Consider the following 17,063-nt stretch of genomic DNA (forward strand, 5'->3'; position numbering starts at 1 on the left):
TGTATACTAGCTATGCAGATGTTGTCATATTGTGTCAATGTGTTCCAGATGACCGGGTTCGCTGAATGTTTGCTGCTTTCTCGCAAGTATAAATTGCATTGTGGTTGTAATGAAATAGGGAAGGGAAATCTGAAATGGAGCTGTGACGAGACCTGCGTTTTCACGCTGACTGTAATCTATGAAATTTCACTTTAAGCATCCACTGCAGTAACCCTTTCAGATCACTATTTTATGTGTCAGAAGCAACCAGTCCTTCTGTTACATTTACATTTTCCGGTATAGCCTTTTTGTGTCACCACAAACCAGTCATACATTACAAGCTCTAATGATCCACTGAACTTAAAATACAACTAGTATTAATATTAATACAATACAACTAAATACAAATAGTCCCTACAACTATATTGGCCGTTCCTTTACATACACTATGTATTTCTGAATGCTTTTAAAAAGGTTTCAGGACCATATCAAAGCTGAAATTATTTAAGTTAATGATCATGGGGGACCTTTCTGTCAGTAATTCTACTGATGGATGCTGCCACCAGTCTCTCTGGGTGTAGTACTGCTGACCGGCGGTCTCCTGACCGCCGGTCATTTTACCGACGCCGGGATCCCGGCAGGGAGGGGCGAGTGCAGCAAGCCCCTTGCGGGCTCGCTGCGCTCGCCACGCTGCGGGCTGGGTGGTGATTTGCGGTCGCCATGGGTTCTATTCCCACTCTATGGGTGTCGTGGACGCCCACAAGTGGAAATAGACCCTGTTGGTCGGCATGCCGGCCATCGGGATAGTGACCCGTCGGGCTGGTGGAGGAGGTCATGTGACTGTCGGTCAGCTGACCGGCGGTCACATGAATACTACCCGTCTCTTTACCTCATTGTCCAACTGAAAAAATTAGCTTGCAATCAGGTGGTTGAAAAAAGTCAAACATTAAGGTCCTTCCTATTTCGCCAGCAGAGCTGGAATAAGGTTGGGTCCTTGTGCACATGCCTTCAGAGTGCACACAACAAGGGTTGTGGTCATGTGTCACATCCCTGTTTTACATTATGCTTGGGGCATGCACAATGCTTTCCCAGCTGCTGATCGTCCCCTGTCTCGCATGTCAGGCAGTTCCCATAAAGCGGGACTGTTGGTTGATGGGGTAAGCAGACAGTCACACACATACGATCTAGTGAAACACACACACAATATAGGGGGAGAATTCTGTTGAACGCGATTTTGGTTTGCTCCAGCGATGAGTGCCCAGAGATGCTCCGTTTTCCACATCACACCCAGCACTTAAGTCAGGAGATGCAGTTTACAGCTACTAGAGTCCAGGGGCATATAATGTGTATTGTGGCATGTTCAGTAAGGCCTTTAATTCAAGTTGAAGGAATACGCAGTATGGCATGTAATTTGAATTGGGGCATTCGCATTGTGGCATATAATGTGAACTGGGGACAGCAAAGTGCTACATCGGGCAAAGAGAGAGGAGACCACCCCTGATTGGCAGCATTAACAGTGTGGCATATAATGTGAATTGGGAGCGTGCACAGTGTGGCATGTAATGTGACTTGGCAGCATACACAATGTGGCAGATAGTGTGAATTGGGCGCATGCACAGTGTGGCATATTAGTGTTCACACTAGGCTGTTTTAGCCCCTTTTGCGGCGCCCTGCTAAAACAGCCTCGCTGATGCCACCATGTGAATAGAGGCTGCGCGCACAGCATGCGGCATCTATTCACATTCAAGGGTGAGCTGCGGGGAAGCCCAGCACCACCATAGGTGCTGGGCATGCCCCCACAAGTGTTGCGATGGTTCAGGCACACCCCCATTAGTGACGTTTAGGGGGGGACAGCCCAACCTCAATAGTGACGCCAGCTGGGGCGCACCCCCTTACAGGGCCGGTCACGTACCCTTTACATGCGTGTGCGAGCCTCCCCACAGCACCGGCGCCCTGCCCCCCAAAAAATCTTGGGGGGGGGGACACTACATATAATGTGGCTTGGTACCATGCAGAGTGTGGAATATACTGTGGCTTGGCACCATGCACAGTGTGGCATATACTGTGGCTTGGCATCATGCACAGTGGGGCATATAATGTGGCTTGGCAGCAAGCACAGTGTGGCATATAATGTGAACTTTTGAAGTGGCTTCACATTGTATTTTCAGCTGGTGACAGGAGTGTTAAAAAAGCATACAAAATGTATTTCACTATATCAGAGTCACTAAGGAGCCGATTTATCACCATCTGCATCTGATGATGCAGATTTACTGTGATCATATCAGCCCAATCCGCAATGCGATAATTACATTGAACGGATGTATCAATGGGACAGAGCTTGCGAGAAAGCTCTGTCCCTGCTAAGCCCTCCGCAGCATTGTTTGGTGTAATTTTTGAGAAGATTACCCAATTATGTGCTGCGTATGTGCCACAGCCTGATATCGCCACCACTGCCGGCACCCCATCTCCAACCCAGATAATACTCCCCAACACCCGGGGACCGGAGTTCCTGCAGGGCTGGCAGTCCTCATGGCTCCCTGCTGCTGTGACTTCTGGTGCTGTAAAGTGTGCTGCCGCTTAGCAGCATAATGTTTACTGTATCGGGTGTCACAGGAGCATCAGGGAGACCTGATGACTGGCAGCCTGCACCGGAGCACCAATTACTGGACTTTGGGTAGGTGAGAATGATTCATTTATTTATTTTTACTGTGATCAGCTTGTGGCTGGTCTCTACACAGCTTCACAGCTTTCTCTGCCTAGGGGAATTTGTAAATTTCGGCCAGATTGCATTTCCAATTATAAGTATGGGAAATGCGATCTGGTTACTAAAAATGTTTTTGAATTAAAGGGTTTGGAGCAGTTTTTTACGAAAACTGCTCCAAAAGCCCTTTCATACATTCAGGTGATACTAAAATGATGTGAAAAAAGTGTGAAAACACCCCTTTTTCATTTTATTTTAGTAAAGAAAATGTTAATAAATAAACCTGCAAATCTTCTGGGAGCCTAGGCAGCATGCAGGCTCCCGACCATTGATTTCAAATTACCATTCCACTTTGGCATTTTCATTTAGGGGGCTGAATCAGTTAGCCGTGAGTTGACTGAAAATTGCTTAATGCAGCTGAAAAACCCACAGCCACCACTTTCTGCCCATTTGATGAGAAAATCCATGTTAAGTTAGGACGGGTCTCAATGGGAATTTACTTCTTGGCTAATCTAGTTTTGTCATTCTCCCCCTCCCCCCCCCCCCCCCCCCCCCTCCATTCCTCCCTTTCTTCTCTTGGCCCCCTGTAGGGGCTACCCCTATTACTAGGGAAACCTCTGCACATTTATCCCCTACCACGTACTGTAGTAGACTTCTCATGTTGGACTTGGTAGGGGGGGACATCTGTCAACCTTTCTCGCATTACTCCCTCTTGACCAGTCGAAAAAACTGCACTTTTCACCCTTTTTTAGGTTCAGTGCCCGTGTTGTTGTTTTTTTCAACTGGTCGAAAAATACGCACGGTCGAAAACCATGTGGATCGGCGAGTTTTGCAGAATTTGTGGGTGTTTGACAGTTTTTGGGGCCGTTTTCGCCCATGCCATTAGGACAAACCAAACAGACAAAAAGACATGGGCAAAAATGGATGCATAAATGGGCAAAAACGCCCGCTATTAAATACACTGACATTGCATTAGTGCCAATTTTCCGACTGTTGGAAAATTAGACACTAATTGAAAATACCCCGTACTGTATAACCTTGTCTGAGAAGTGCTACAATACTGGTCTCTCTTGAAATTATTATTTAATGACCTTCCTCTCCCACTTCAGGTATGCCAGAAAATAATCCAACACGTGTGGAATGCTGAAGAGCCGCTTTATAGACATTTGGCACCAGCTACATCTTTCCATGTTACTAATGCAGGAAATATAGTGCGGGACTATCCATGAATAATGCTGGAGCTGGTACACACTCTAGCAGCAGGCTCTAGTTTTCAAGTCATAACAGCTCTCATTGAAGTGATTTCAGTTCATAGAAGGAAAGCTTGTCTGTTGAGAGTGCCTCAGGAAAACCAGCTTTGCCCATGCATGCAGATATCCACACTCTGCCACTAAGCAAACAAGTGCTACAGATATATAAAGTTACTGTAGTTATACAGTTGTGTCTCCTACCCTTATATTTTACTATTATTCATTGACTGGAAACAGACAAAGAATGTTCATTCATCATGAAGAACAATTATCATTGCACGCTATCCTGCCTATAGGCTTTACGGTGCTGCCAGCCCAACTCTCTGTATGCTTACAGTATTGTGTGTGTGCACCCTGCCAGTGCTGGTATTAAATGCTGTGATTGTCTCTGATTTAGTCATTTTTTAAATGTGGTGTTTAATATTCAAAGGGTACCAGAAAAAAATATAAATTTAAAAACTTAAGATTAAATCTAGTTTCAATAGACTTTAATGGTATGAAAAGTGGGTACTCAAATCTAAATATATATATATATATAGTACTGGTGCCCCTTACACATTATCCCACACTGAATGAGTCAAAATTCCCACGGAATGAGCCAAAATTCACAAAATGCCACACGGAATGAGCCAAAATTCACAATATGCCACACAGTATGAGACAAAATTCACAATATGCCACACAGTATGAGCCCAAATTCACATTATCCCACAGAGGGACATAGGGAAGCAGGGGAACATTACCAATTTAGTAGCTGAGGTGCGGAGGGGCTGTGGTCGGCGGCTGTGCAGAGAAGGCCCTAGGCGGCGTCTGGGGAAACCATGGGCGGCAGCGGTGAGAAGGAGACCATGGGTGGCAGTGAGAAGGAGGTCCCTCTAACCGCCGCCATTTGAAATCTGCCGTGGACCGGCAGCCACTCCTGATTGGCCGGCTCCACCACTCCGATTGGCAGCGCGGATTTGACAGGCAGGGGAGTGGCGGGGGGAATAATCAGTGCTCAAAGTGCCGGTATGCCATATCAGTGCATACCGGCCCACTCTGAGCACTGGGTGTATATATATATATATATATATATATAATATATATATATATATATACATACACAAGTATTCGGTTCGATCCAGCACTCTGTATTATAAGGTCTCATAAGGTACTTGCTCTGGTGCCCTCCCTGGGTCAGTAACCCTGTAATAGCATGCAAGTAAACGGGCGGCACTCTCCAGACTTTCAAGTTTCAATAGCGTCCTTTAATCCTATGTTACGTTTCGGGCTCACGCCCGTCGTCAGGGTCAATCATACCAAAAATAACATACTATAACACATACATTTATACCCTATCTAACGTGCACAGATTGCAAAAGCTCACTCACCTGCTCCACGCCGCTCGGTGCAGCCGGGTCCGCGCGCGCACAACTGTCGTCACTGGCTCCCGACGTCACCAGGCGGCGCCGAGCTCGGATCACCCATATTTACTGTTGCCTAGCAACCTGACAACGTGAAATAGAAAACTTAATACAGACATTTAAAATAGCAATCCGTGTATTAAAAACTGGACATACTCATCACTATCCGTGTGTCATGACTATAAGTGCATTTTCTTTTGCCAATGTTAAGTGTTATGCTCTTTTCACTATAAGCACAATTAATAAAGCACAGCTCACTCTTAGGTGTTTAAGTCTCTACTTTCGTCCCCTATAGTCTGGGTTTACAATGTTATCTATAGGGGTGTTATCAGTAATTGTATATATACAGAAATATACAACAATACATTGTAATAAACACTTGGATTGATTCAGGGCATAGGCTACCAGACTATAGGGGACGTTTGGCATTTGCCAGAGAACACCAAGATTGGCAAATTCGCCACTGGCGCCCTGTGCTCTTCACAGATGAAAGCAGGTTCACACTGAGCACATGTGACAGACGTGACAGAGTCTGGAGACGCCAAGGAGAACGTTCTGCTGCCTGCAACATCCTCCAGCATGACCGGTTTGGCAGTGGGTCAGTAATGGTGTGGGGTGGCATTTCTTTGGGGGGCCGCACAGCCCTCCATGTGCTCGCCAGAGGTAGCCTGACTGCCATTAGGTACCGAGATGAGATCCTCAGACCCCTTGTGAGACCATAAGCTGGTGCGGTTGGCCCTGGGTTCCTCCTAATGCAAGACAATGCTAGACCTCATGTGGCTGGAGTGTGTCAGCAGTTCCTGCAAGACGAAGGCATTGATGCTATGGACTGGCCCGCCCGTTCCCCAGACCTGAATCCAATTGAGCACATATGGGACATCATGTCTCGCTCCATCAACCAATGTTGCACCACAGACTGTCCAGGAGTTGGCGGATGCCTTAGTCCAGGTCTGGGAGGAGATCCCTCAGGAGACCATCCGCCACCTCATCAGGAGCATGCCCAGGCATTGTAGGGAGGTCATAGAGGCACGTGGAGGCCACACACACTACTGAGCCTCATTTTGACTTGTTTTAAGGACATTACATCAAAGTTGGATCAGCCTGTAGTGTGTTTTTCCACTTTCATTTTGAGTGTGACTCCAAATCTAGACCTCCATGGGTTAATAAATTTGATTTCCATTGATAATTTTTGTGTGATTTTGCTGTCAGATCTAGAATGTGTTATTTTAGTGTTCCCTTTATTTTTTTGAGCAGTGTGTGTGTGTGTGTGTATGTGTATATATATATATATATTGTGACAGGCACTGCCATGTGGAATCCCGACACACCAGGGCTATTCCCACGACATCAATATAGTGGCGAGCACAGCAAGCCCGCAAGGGGACTCTTAGCGCTCGTCCCGCAGCCGGCTTTCTGGCGGGTGGGATTCCACTGTCGGTATATTGACAGCTACCATCGAATCCGCCAGTATGATGTATGTAATCCATTTACTATATACTTGTATGTTTTGTGAAATTCATGGAGTGCCCCCCCCCCCCATCTTCCCCCTCCTCCTGTGCTGATATATAATATATCACCACACACACTGTACCCATTATAAATATGCCAGTGCCTGGGATTTTAAAATACATACGTAAGAAACCTGGGGCAAATATGCCTGCCTTCAAACACTATTCAGTGTTCTTGTCATAAGATATTATTTCTGATGTTTGGTCTATACTACTATGCCATGTTAGCTATCAATAAAGATTTCATATAGTGTAATGTAAGCTTTTCTGTGGAATTGTAGCCCAGGGATCCGCCTGCAGCACCACACCGTAACAGATAAGAGCAGTGTCGGACTGGGGCATGAAGGGCCCACCGGGGGAATGCAGTGATAGGGGCCCATACTTAGGGGTGTGGTCAGCCTACAAAGGGGGTGTGGCCAGCCTCCACAGAGGCTTGAAATACACAACAGTTTAGTGCAGTGTAATGCAACATATCTACCATGTATAATACAAGTGCACAGTCTGGAACCTGATCCCTAGAGGAAGGAGTGGGCCCTCAGGCAGTGGGGCCTACCGGTGGTTTCCCTGGTACCCCTGTGGGCCAGTCCGACCCTGGATAAGAGTCCAGTGGATTTCTTATTTTAAATTTCATGATAAAATGACCTCTAGGTGGCAATGCTTAGGAATTAAATTTATATCTGGGGAGAGTTTCCCAGAGCAGAATCGCTTTTCATACAGCATGTCCCTGTATTTTTCAACAGCTATTCCCTACATTAATCCTTTGTAAATAAGTTTATTTTTATTTTCAGATAGTTTGTGAATATAGCGGGGCTTCTAAGACATGTACGCATTGCTTTTAGTCAATAGTAAATAAGTTTGTTAGAAGGCAAGGACAATCAACAACCACCTAGCACAGCTGCAAATGATGTCATTTCATCATAAATGATGGTTGCTAAAATTTTGGCCTTGGTCAGACCATCTGTGTTTCTATGGAGATACAAACCATGGTATTTTGTTTATACCCTGCAGAAAACATTATTTTGTCTCTCTATTTTGTGTAGTGTGTGTGTGTGTGTGTGTGTGTGTGTGTGTGTGTGTGTGTGTATGCTACTTATGTTTGGAGATGAAACCGTAAAAACCTCATCTTTTTCAATATCTGGTTGAAGTATGTGCTATTTTTAATCTACGCTAACTTCCATACCGTTGAATTGGGTGTGGTTCAATAGATATAGATCTACAGTAAAAAGATAGACAGACAATAGGTTAACCCCAAATTGTTGACAGGGTCAAAAGCTAGACATGAAAATTGTAGACACAAGGGGTGTGTGTGTGTGTGTGTGTGTGTGTGTGTGTGTGTGTGTGTGTGTGTGTCTGTCAGTCATTTTGTATGTTTCACCATATTTGGGACAAATTAGTGAAAATGTGTATCCTCATGGGCTCGCCACTCTTCGGGCAAGGCTACTATTCCCAGTCTTGGTCAGCAACGGTTACTACGTATTACCAATAGTGATCCAAGTGGATGATAAATGATGAGAATTTGAAATAAATAATACAAAATAAACTTGTCGACCATTTTCATGGCGACCTTTTGAAGTTGTCAGCCTTCAGCACTGTCTGCCCTTTAATCCTGTAGATCATTTGGGGTCGACCTATTGACTTTTTCTATCTTTTTACTGTACAACCGTATATATCAACCTCAAGTTTTGGGGGGTTTTCCATGTGTATTTTTAATGTTTTATTTTTTATTTTATTTTTGTGGTGGTGACTTGCAGAATCTAGTACGAAGTATCTTTTCCTATAAGTGTTTGTGAAATTTATTAAAGCTGTCGTGCTAACTTATTGTATTAACTAGGTAACAAGACAAAACAAATAAATGACACGGGGATCACGCATTCATCGCCGTTCTATAGGTATTTCTGAGATAAACAATTTTTCTTTTAGAAAAGATATGCTTTTGTTTTAACTTCCACCTTCTTGACTTGGTGTGCTCCTCTGCATCTGATGCGTCCACATGTATTGCTATGTGCTTGTTTGCTAGTTATTATTATTATTTTTATATAGTGCACACATCTTCTTTAGCGCTTTATAGAAAATATTTGCCCATTCACATCAATCCCTGCCCCTGTTGAGCTTACAGTCTATATTCCCTGCCACATGTACACGCACACAACTTTTGTTTGGATCCAATTAACTTTTCAGTATATTGGGGGTAATCTAAGTTGATCGCAGCAGGAAATTTTTTAGCATTTGGGCAAAACCATGTGCACTGCAGGGGAGCAGATATAACATTTGCAGAGAGAGTTAGAGTTGGGTGGGTTATTTTGTTTCTGTGCAGGGTAAATACTGGCTGCTTTACTTTTACACTGCAATTTAGATTGCAGATTGAACACACCACACCCAAATCTATCTCTCTCTGCACATGTTATATCTGCCTCCCCTGCAGTGCACATGGTTTTGCCCAACTGCTATAAAATTTCCTGCTGCGATCAACTCAGAATTACCCCCATTGTTGGGGAACTGAACACATGATCTCAGTGCTGTGAGGCAATAATGTTACTACCCCATACTAATCTATGCAGGTTGATTATCCTTTATCTGAAATGTGTGGGACCAGAAGTGTTTTGGATTTATGTTTCATATGTACCTTATACACATAGGCGTCTATTCAGTTACTGTCGGAATTCCCGACTTGTCCGGAAAACGTCAGTTTCTGACTTTTTTAGGTCAAATCTGGATTCGACCTATTCAAGTCAAGTGCCGATTTTCCGAAAACACATGAATCGGCAGTTTAGATGCGGATCCACGTATTTTGTCGGATTTGCGGGCATTTTTCAACAGGTTTTTGGCCTGTTTTCAACAATGCCGATTCAACTTTAAAAACAGTTAGATCGGCATTGTCGAAAACGGGCTAAACCTGTCAAACGCTCGCAGATTGAATAGTGCTGTGTCAGATCCTCTCCATAGGAGAGGATCCGACACCAATTGAATACACCATATAGCCTGAAGGTAGTTTAATACAATATTTTTAATAAATTTGTGCATGAAACAAAGTTTGTAAACATTGAGCCATCCGAAAGCAAAGGTGTCACATCTCGGTCATCGCTCAAAATATATCATATTAGGGATGCTATTGTAATTCTAACTGTGTTAAATATCTTTGATTGTGAAATTTGTACCTTTTTGAGCTTATTTTAAAATATTTTCATTTTTTTTTAAATCCAGCCCTGGAATGAGACCTGATGTGAGCCCTTCTCCGTCCAGTTCCTCTACCAGCACCGGACCACCTCCAAAACTGTGCTTGGTGTGTTCAGATGAGGCCTCTGGGTGTCACTATGGAGTACTGACCTGTGGAAGCTGCAAAGTGTTCTTTAAGAGAGCAGTAGAAGGTATGCAAACATTCCCCTTTTGTGACTTTTGTTAATATTTCAAGCTATTTTTTGTCATCAATTAAATACTTTAGCACAATTTCTGCACCATGTGTGCTTTGATCCTATTTGCCCATTAGTTTAAATCTAATAGTTTTATTTGTACCATGGAAATGTTCAAGCTTTTATTTAGTTTGCAGATGTGTACACATACACCAATCATCAGATCGTTCCAGATAACCCCTGTTTAGCTTGATACGTACTTTGCTGCATCAAAACACGAATCCTAGTAGCCTAATACACTATAAGCGAACTAAGATGCAAAATTTAGAAAAAAGTAGCAGAATGGAGAGAGAAGTGCACAAGACAGGGCTGATACAAGTGACCCACGTAATGCATAGTTATGCTTAAACAGTGATTTTTTTATACCAATATCATACAAAAATACTAATCCTAAGGGGTTGGGTATGAAATCCTGGCAGTCACAATCCCGACAGTCAAGATATCGACTGTCAAAATCCTGACAGATGCCGGTAAGTATTTTAACTCTACCCTAAACCCACCTCTCCCGCAGCCTAACCCTCCCACACCTCTGCAGTCTAATGGTATGTACACATGGTGAGATTTTTTTCTTATGATTTTGACTATATAGTCAAAATCGTAAGAAAAGTTAGTGCAGATCGCAAGGTGAGAGTCACCTTGCGATGCCGATGTGTGGTTGGCATCACAAGCCTAATTAGACTGTTCAGGCAAGTCAATTTTGACTATCTCGTAGAAAAGATAGTCAAAATTGACATAGCCAAAATCACACATAGTCAGTATCGCAGTCATTATGTGCTTGCAATACCGACCTAGCCCCTATCGCATAGTGAGAATCGGGGTTAACCCGAACCTCACCGTGTAAAGGTGTCTACACATGGTGAGATAAATCTGTAAGATTTTGACTGTATAGTCAAAATCTTATGAAAAGTTAGTGCACATCTCAAGGTGTGTGGCAGCTTGCGATACAGATTTGATCCCGATGCGCGCTCCCGTGGGGTCGGTATCGTAAGGCTAGATAGACTGTGCAGGCAAGTCAATCTTGACTATCTAGTGTACTATCTAGTACAAAGTATAGTAAAAATTGGCACTTAGTCAAAATCGTACATACACAAAATCTGAAGCACAGATAGTCAAAATGTGTACTATCTGGGCTCTGGGGGAGTTCAAGGTAAATCGCATAGTCAAAATCGGGTATAGCAAGGATCTCACCTTGTGTACACACCTTAATTCTCTCTCTCTCTGTGCTCCGGCCTCTCTGCTCTCTCTGTGCTCCGGCCTCTCTGCTCTCTCTGTGCTCCGGCCTCTCTGCTCTCTCTGTGCTCCGGCCTCTCTGCTCTCTGTGCTCTGGCCTCTGCTTTCTCTGTGCTCTGACCTCTCTGCCCTCTGCTCTCTGCTCTCTCTGTGCTCCGGCTTCTCTGCTCTCTCTGTGCTCCGGCTTCTCTGCTCTCTCTGTGCTCCGGCCTCTCTGCTCTCTCTGCCCTCTGCTCTCTGCTCTCTCTGTGCTCCGGCCTCTCTGCTCTCTCTGTGCTCCGGCCTCTCTTCTCTCTCTCACTGTGCTCTGGCCTCTCTGCTCTCTCTCTCTCTCTCTCTCTCTTATCCAGCCTCCCTGTGCTCTCTCTCTCTTTGCTCCAGCCTCTCTGCTCTCTGGCCACTCTTTTTTCTCGCTCTCTGTGCTCCGGCCTCTCTGCTCTCTCTGTGCTCCGGCCTCTCTGCTCTCTCTGTGCTCCGGCCTCTCTGCTCTCTCTGTGCTCCGGCCTCTCTGCTCTCTCTGTGCTCCGGCCTCTCTTCTCTCTCTGTGCTCCGGCCTCTCTGCTCTCTCTGTGCTCCGGCCTCTCTGTGCTCCGGCCTCTCTGCTCTCTCTGTGCTCCGGCCTCTCTGCTCTCTCTGTGCTCCGGCCTCTCTGCCCTCTGCTCTCTGCTCTCTCTGTGCTCCGGCCTCTCTGCCCTCTGCTCTCTGCTCTCTCTGTGCTCCGGCCTCTCTGCCCTCTGCTCTCTGCTCTCTCTGTGCTCCAGCCTCTCTGCTCTCTCTGTGCTCCGGCCTCTCTGCTCTCTCTGTGCTCCGGCCTCTCTGCTCTCTCTGTGCTCCGGCCTCTCTGCTCTCTCTGTGCTCCGGCCTCTCTGCTCTCTCTGTGCTCCGGCCTCTCTGCTCTCTCTGTGCTCCGGCCTCTCTTCTCTCTCTGTGCTCCGGCCTCTCTGCTCTCTCTCTCTGTGTGCTCCGGCCTCTCTGCTCTCACTGTCTGTGCTCAGCCTCTGCACTCTCTCTCTCTCTCTCTCTCTGCTCCGGCCTCTCTGCTCTCTCTCTCTCTCTGCTCCGGCCTCTCTGCTCTCCCTCTCTGCTCCGGCCTCTCTGCTCTCTCTGTGTTCCGGCCTCTCTGCTCTCTCTGTGTTCCGGCCTCTCTGCTCTCTCTGTGCTCCGGCCTCTCTGCTCTCTCTGTGCTCCGGCCTCTCTGCTCTCTCTGTGCTCCGGCCTCTCTGCTCTCTCTGTGCTTCAGGCCTCTCTGCTCTCTCTGTGCTTCAGGCACCTCTTTGCTCTCTCCACAGCTTTGTGCCTTCACATGGCCACAGAGCTCCTATGTGGCTTCTAATATCCCTGTAATATACAGAAATGGTAGATTATCCCACATATCAACATGTGATAGTAATGCTTTATTTTGCGCATATCTGTCAAAACAACCACTTACTGTAGGTATATCTGGCAAAACAAATGGTGGACAACAGCTTACAAGAAAGTACAAAGAGAAACATTTCTGTACTGAAGATTAATATGCAGAAAAATGGGAGATAGTAAGTGGTGGAAAACATGCACACAGTGTAGAATACTGGTAATGGTAAAATATTAATGAACAATGTTTTAAACACAATGGGATTTGCAGAAGTAAACAACTACATAAGATAGGTTATTACCAACCCACTTTCATCTAATTTTCTCTGACGTCCTAGTGGATGCTGGGGACTCCGTAAGGACCATGGGGAATAGACGGCTCCGCAGGAGACTGGGCACATCTAAAGAAAGCTTTAGGACTATCTGGTGTGCACTGGCTCCTCCCCCTATGACCCTTCTCCAAGCCTCAGTTAGATTTCTGTGCCCGGCTGAGCTGGATGCACACTAGGGGCTCTCCTGAGCTCCTAGAAAGAAAGTATATGTTAGGTTTTTTATTTTCAGTGAGACCTGCTGGCAACAGGCTCACTGCACCGAGGGACTAAGGGGAGAAGAAGCGAACCTACCTAAGTGGTGGTAGCTTGGGCTTCTTAGGCTACTGGACACCATTAGCTCCAGAGGGATCGAACACAGGACCCGACCTCGTCGTCCGTTCCCGGAGCCGCGCCGCCGTCCCCCTTACAGAGCCAGAAGCAAGAAGGTGGTCCGGAAAATCGGCGGCTGAAGACTTCTGTCTTCTCCAAGGTAGCGCACAGCACTGCAGCTGTGCGCCATTGCTCCTCATGCACACCACACACTGCGGTCACTGATGGGTGCAGGGCGCTGGGGGGGGGGGGGGGCGCCCTGAGCAGCAATATTAACACCTTGGCTGGCGAACTGACACCATATATAGCCCCAGGGGCTATATAGGTGTTTATTAACCCCTGCCAGAACTTTTACAATAGCGTGAGAAAGCCAGCCGAAAAAGGGGCGGAGCCATCTCCCTCAGCACACTGGCGCCATTTTCCCTCACAGCTCTGCTGGAGGGATCGCTCCCTGACTCTCCCCTGCAGTCCTGCACTACAGAAAAGGGTTAAAAAGAGAGGGGGGGGGCACAAATTAGGCGCAGTATATATATATATATATATATATATATATATATATATATATATATATATATATATTATGCAGCTATAAGGGAAAACACTCTCTATAGGTGATATCCCTGTGATATATAGCGCTCTGGTGTGTGCTGGCATACTCTCCCTCTGTCTCCCCAAAGGGCTTTGTGGGGTCCTGTCCTCTGTTAGAGCATTCCCTGTGTGTGTGCTGTGTGTCGGTACTGCTGTGTCGACATGTATGATGAGGATAATGATGTGGAGGCGGAGCAAATGCCTGTGAATGGGATGTCACCCCCTGCGGGGTCGACACCGGTGTGGATGGACTTATGGAAGGAATTACGTGACAGTGTCAACTCCTTACATAAAAGGTTTGACGACATAGGACAGCCGGCTGCTCAGCTTGTGCCTGTCCAAGCGTCTCACATGTCATCAGGGGCTCTAAAACGCCCGCTACCTCAGATGGCAGACACAGATGTTGACACGGATACCGACTCCAGTGTCGACGACGATGAGACTAGTGTACCTTCCAATAGGGCCACCCGTTACATGATTGAGGCAATGAAAAATGTATTACACATTTCTGATAATACCCCAGATACCACAAAAAAGGGTATTATGTTTGGTGACAGAAAACTACCAGTAGTTTTCCTGCATCTGAGGAATTGATATGAGGTGTGTGAGGAAGCGTGGACTTCCCCCGATAAGAAATTGATAATTTCTAAGCAGCGTACCCTTTTCCGCCAGAGGATAGGTCACGTTGGGAAGTAACCCCTAGGGTAGATAAAGCGGTTACACGCTTATTAAAAAAGGTGGCACTACCGTCACGGATACGGCCGCCCTGAAGGACCTGCTGATAGAAAGCAGAAAACTACCTTAAAGCTATATACACACACACGGGCATTATATTGAGACCTGCTATTGCCTCGGCATGGATGTGCAGTGCGGCAGCTGCGTGGTCAGATTCCCTGTCGGATAATATTTATACTATAGATAGGGACAATATTTTGCTGAAAATAGAGCATATAAAAGACGCTGTCTTATACATGCATGATGCACAGAGGGATATTTGCCGACTGGCATCACTAATAAGCGCTATGTAAAACCATTGCCGCCAGACAGGGGTTATGGACTCCGTCAATGGTCGGGCGATGCCGATTCAAAACGGCACATGGAAGTTTGCCCTAGAAGGGGGTGGAACTGTTTGGGGATGGTCTTTCAGACCTCGTTTCCACAGCTACAGCTGGGAAATCAAAACTTTTGCCACAAGCTACCCCACAGCAAAAGTAAGCACTGTATTATCAGGTACAGTCCCTTCGGCCCCAGAAAAGTAGAGGGCTAGAGGCTCATCTTTTCTGCCAAGAGGAAAAGGTAGAGGGAAAAATCTGCAGCACACAGCTAGTTCCCGGGAGCAGAAGTCCTCCCCTGCGTCCGGTAAGTCCACAGCATGACGCTGGGGCTGCTCAGGCGGACCCGGGTATGGTGGGGGCCCGTCTCAGAAATTTTTAGCGCACAGTGGGCTCTCTCACAGGTGGATCCCTGGGTTCTTCAAACAGTATCTCAGAGGTACAGGCTGGAATTCGAGACGTCTCCCCCCCGCCGTTTCCTAAAATCTGCCTTACCGGCAACTCCCTCTGCCAGGGAGGCAGTGTTATTGGCTATCCAAAAAACTGTATTCACAGCAAGTGATTATCAAGGTACCCCTCCTTCAACAGGAAAAGGGTTACTTTTCCACAATGTTTGTGGTACCGAAACCGGACGGTTCGGTGAGACCCATCTTAAATTTAAAATCCTTGAACACATATAAAAAAAGATTCAAGTTCAAGATGGAATCGCTCAGGGCGATTATTGCGATCCTGGACGAGGGGGATTACAGGGTCTCTCTGGACATCAAGGATACTTACCTGCATGTCCCCATTTACCCTCCTCACCAGGAGTACCTCAAGATTGTGGTACCGGACTGTCACTATCAGTTCCAGACGCTGCCGTTTGGATTATCCACGGCACCGAGGGTCTTTACCATGGGTAATGACCGAAATGATGATACTCCTTCGCAAGAAGGGAGTTTTAATTATCCCGTACTTGAACGATCTCCTGATAAAGGCGAGGTCCAAGGAACAGTTGGTAAGGGGGTAGCACTTTCTCGGGAAGTGCTGCAACAGCAGGACTGGATTCTCAATTCCAAAGTCACAGCTGGTCCCGACGACACGTCTTCTGTTCCTGGGAATGATTCTGGAAACAGACCAGAAAAAAGTGTTTCTTCCAATGGAAAAAGCAGAGGAGTTGTCATCTCTAGTCAGAAACCTCCTAAGACCGGGACAGGTGTCGGTACATCAATGCACACGAGTCCTGGGAAAAATGGTAGCTTCGTACGAAGAAATTCCATTCGGAAAGTTCCACGCAAGGATTTTCCAGTGGGACCTGTTGGACAAATGGTCCGGGTCCCATCTCCAGATACAGCAGCGGATAACTCGGTCGGCAAGAACCAGGGTGTCGCTGCGGTGGTGGCTGCAGAGGGCTCATCTACTAGAGGGCAGCAGATACGGAATACAGGACTGGGTCCTGGTAAACATGGATGCCAGCCTTCGGGGCTGGGGTGCAGTCACACAGGGAGTAAAATTCCAAGGACTGTGGTCCAAACAGGAGATTTCACTTCACATAAATTTTCTGGAGCTAAGAGCCCTTTACAAGGCCGTAAGCCAAACAAGGCCCCTGCTTCAAAACCAGCCGTACTGATCCAATCAGACAACATCACGGCGCTCGTCCATGTAAACAGGCAGGGCGGCACAAGAAGCAGGAGGGCAATGGCAGAAGCCACAAGGATTCCCCGTTGGGCGGAAAATCACGTGGTAGCACTGGCAGCAGTGTTCATTCTGGGAGTGGACAACTGGGAAGCAGACTTCCGCAGCAGACTCCACCCGGGAGAATAGGGACTTCATCCAGAAGTCTTCCAAATGCTGGTAAACCGTTGGGAAAGACCACAGGTGGACATGCTGGCGTCCCGCCTCAATAAAAAAGATATTGCTCCAGGTCAAGAGAACCTCAGGCGATCGCTGTGGACGCTCTAGTGACACCGCGGGT

General features: G+C 46.5%; 1 protein-coding gene across 6 annotated transcripts in view; it reads left to right on the top strand.

Annotated features, from left to right (window-relative positions):
* NR3C1 (nuclear receptor subfamily 3 group C member 1) overlaps window positions 1–17,063 on the top strand; it is a 192,292-nt gene that overhangs the window by 107,364 nt on the left and 67,865 nt on the right. For all 6 annotated transcript variants that reach the window (XM_063928123.1, XM_063928126.1, XM_063928127.1 and 3 more), the window contains exon 3: window positions 10,043–10,206. In XM_063928123.1, the coding sequence (XP_063784193.1) occupies window positions 10,043–10,206 (164 nt within the window). The remainder of the gene's footprint in view (window positions 1–10,042; window positions 10,207–17,063) is intronic.

Source organism: Pseudophryne corroboree, chromosome 6 (assembly GCF_028390025.1).
Source record: "Pseudophryne corroboree isolate aPseCor3 chromosome 6, aPseCor3.hap2, whole genome shotgun sequence".
Lineage (NCBI taxonomy): Eukaryota > Metazoa > Chordata > Amphibia > Anura > Myobatrachidae > Pseudophryne > Pseudophryne corroboree.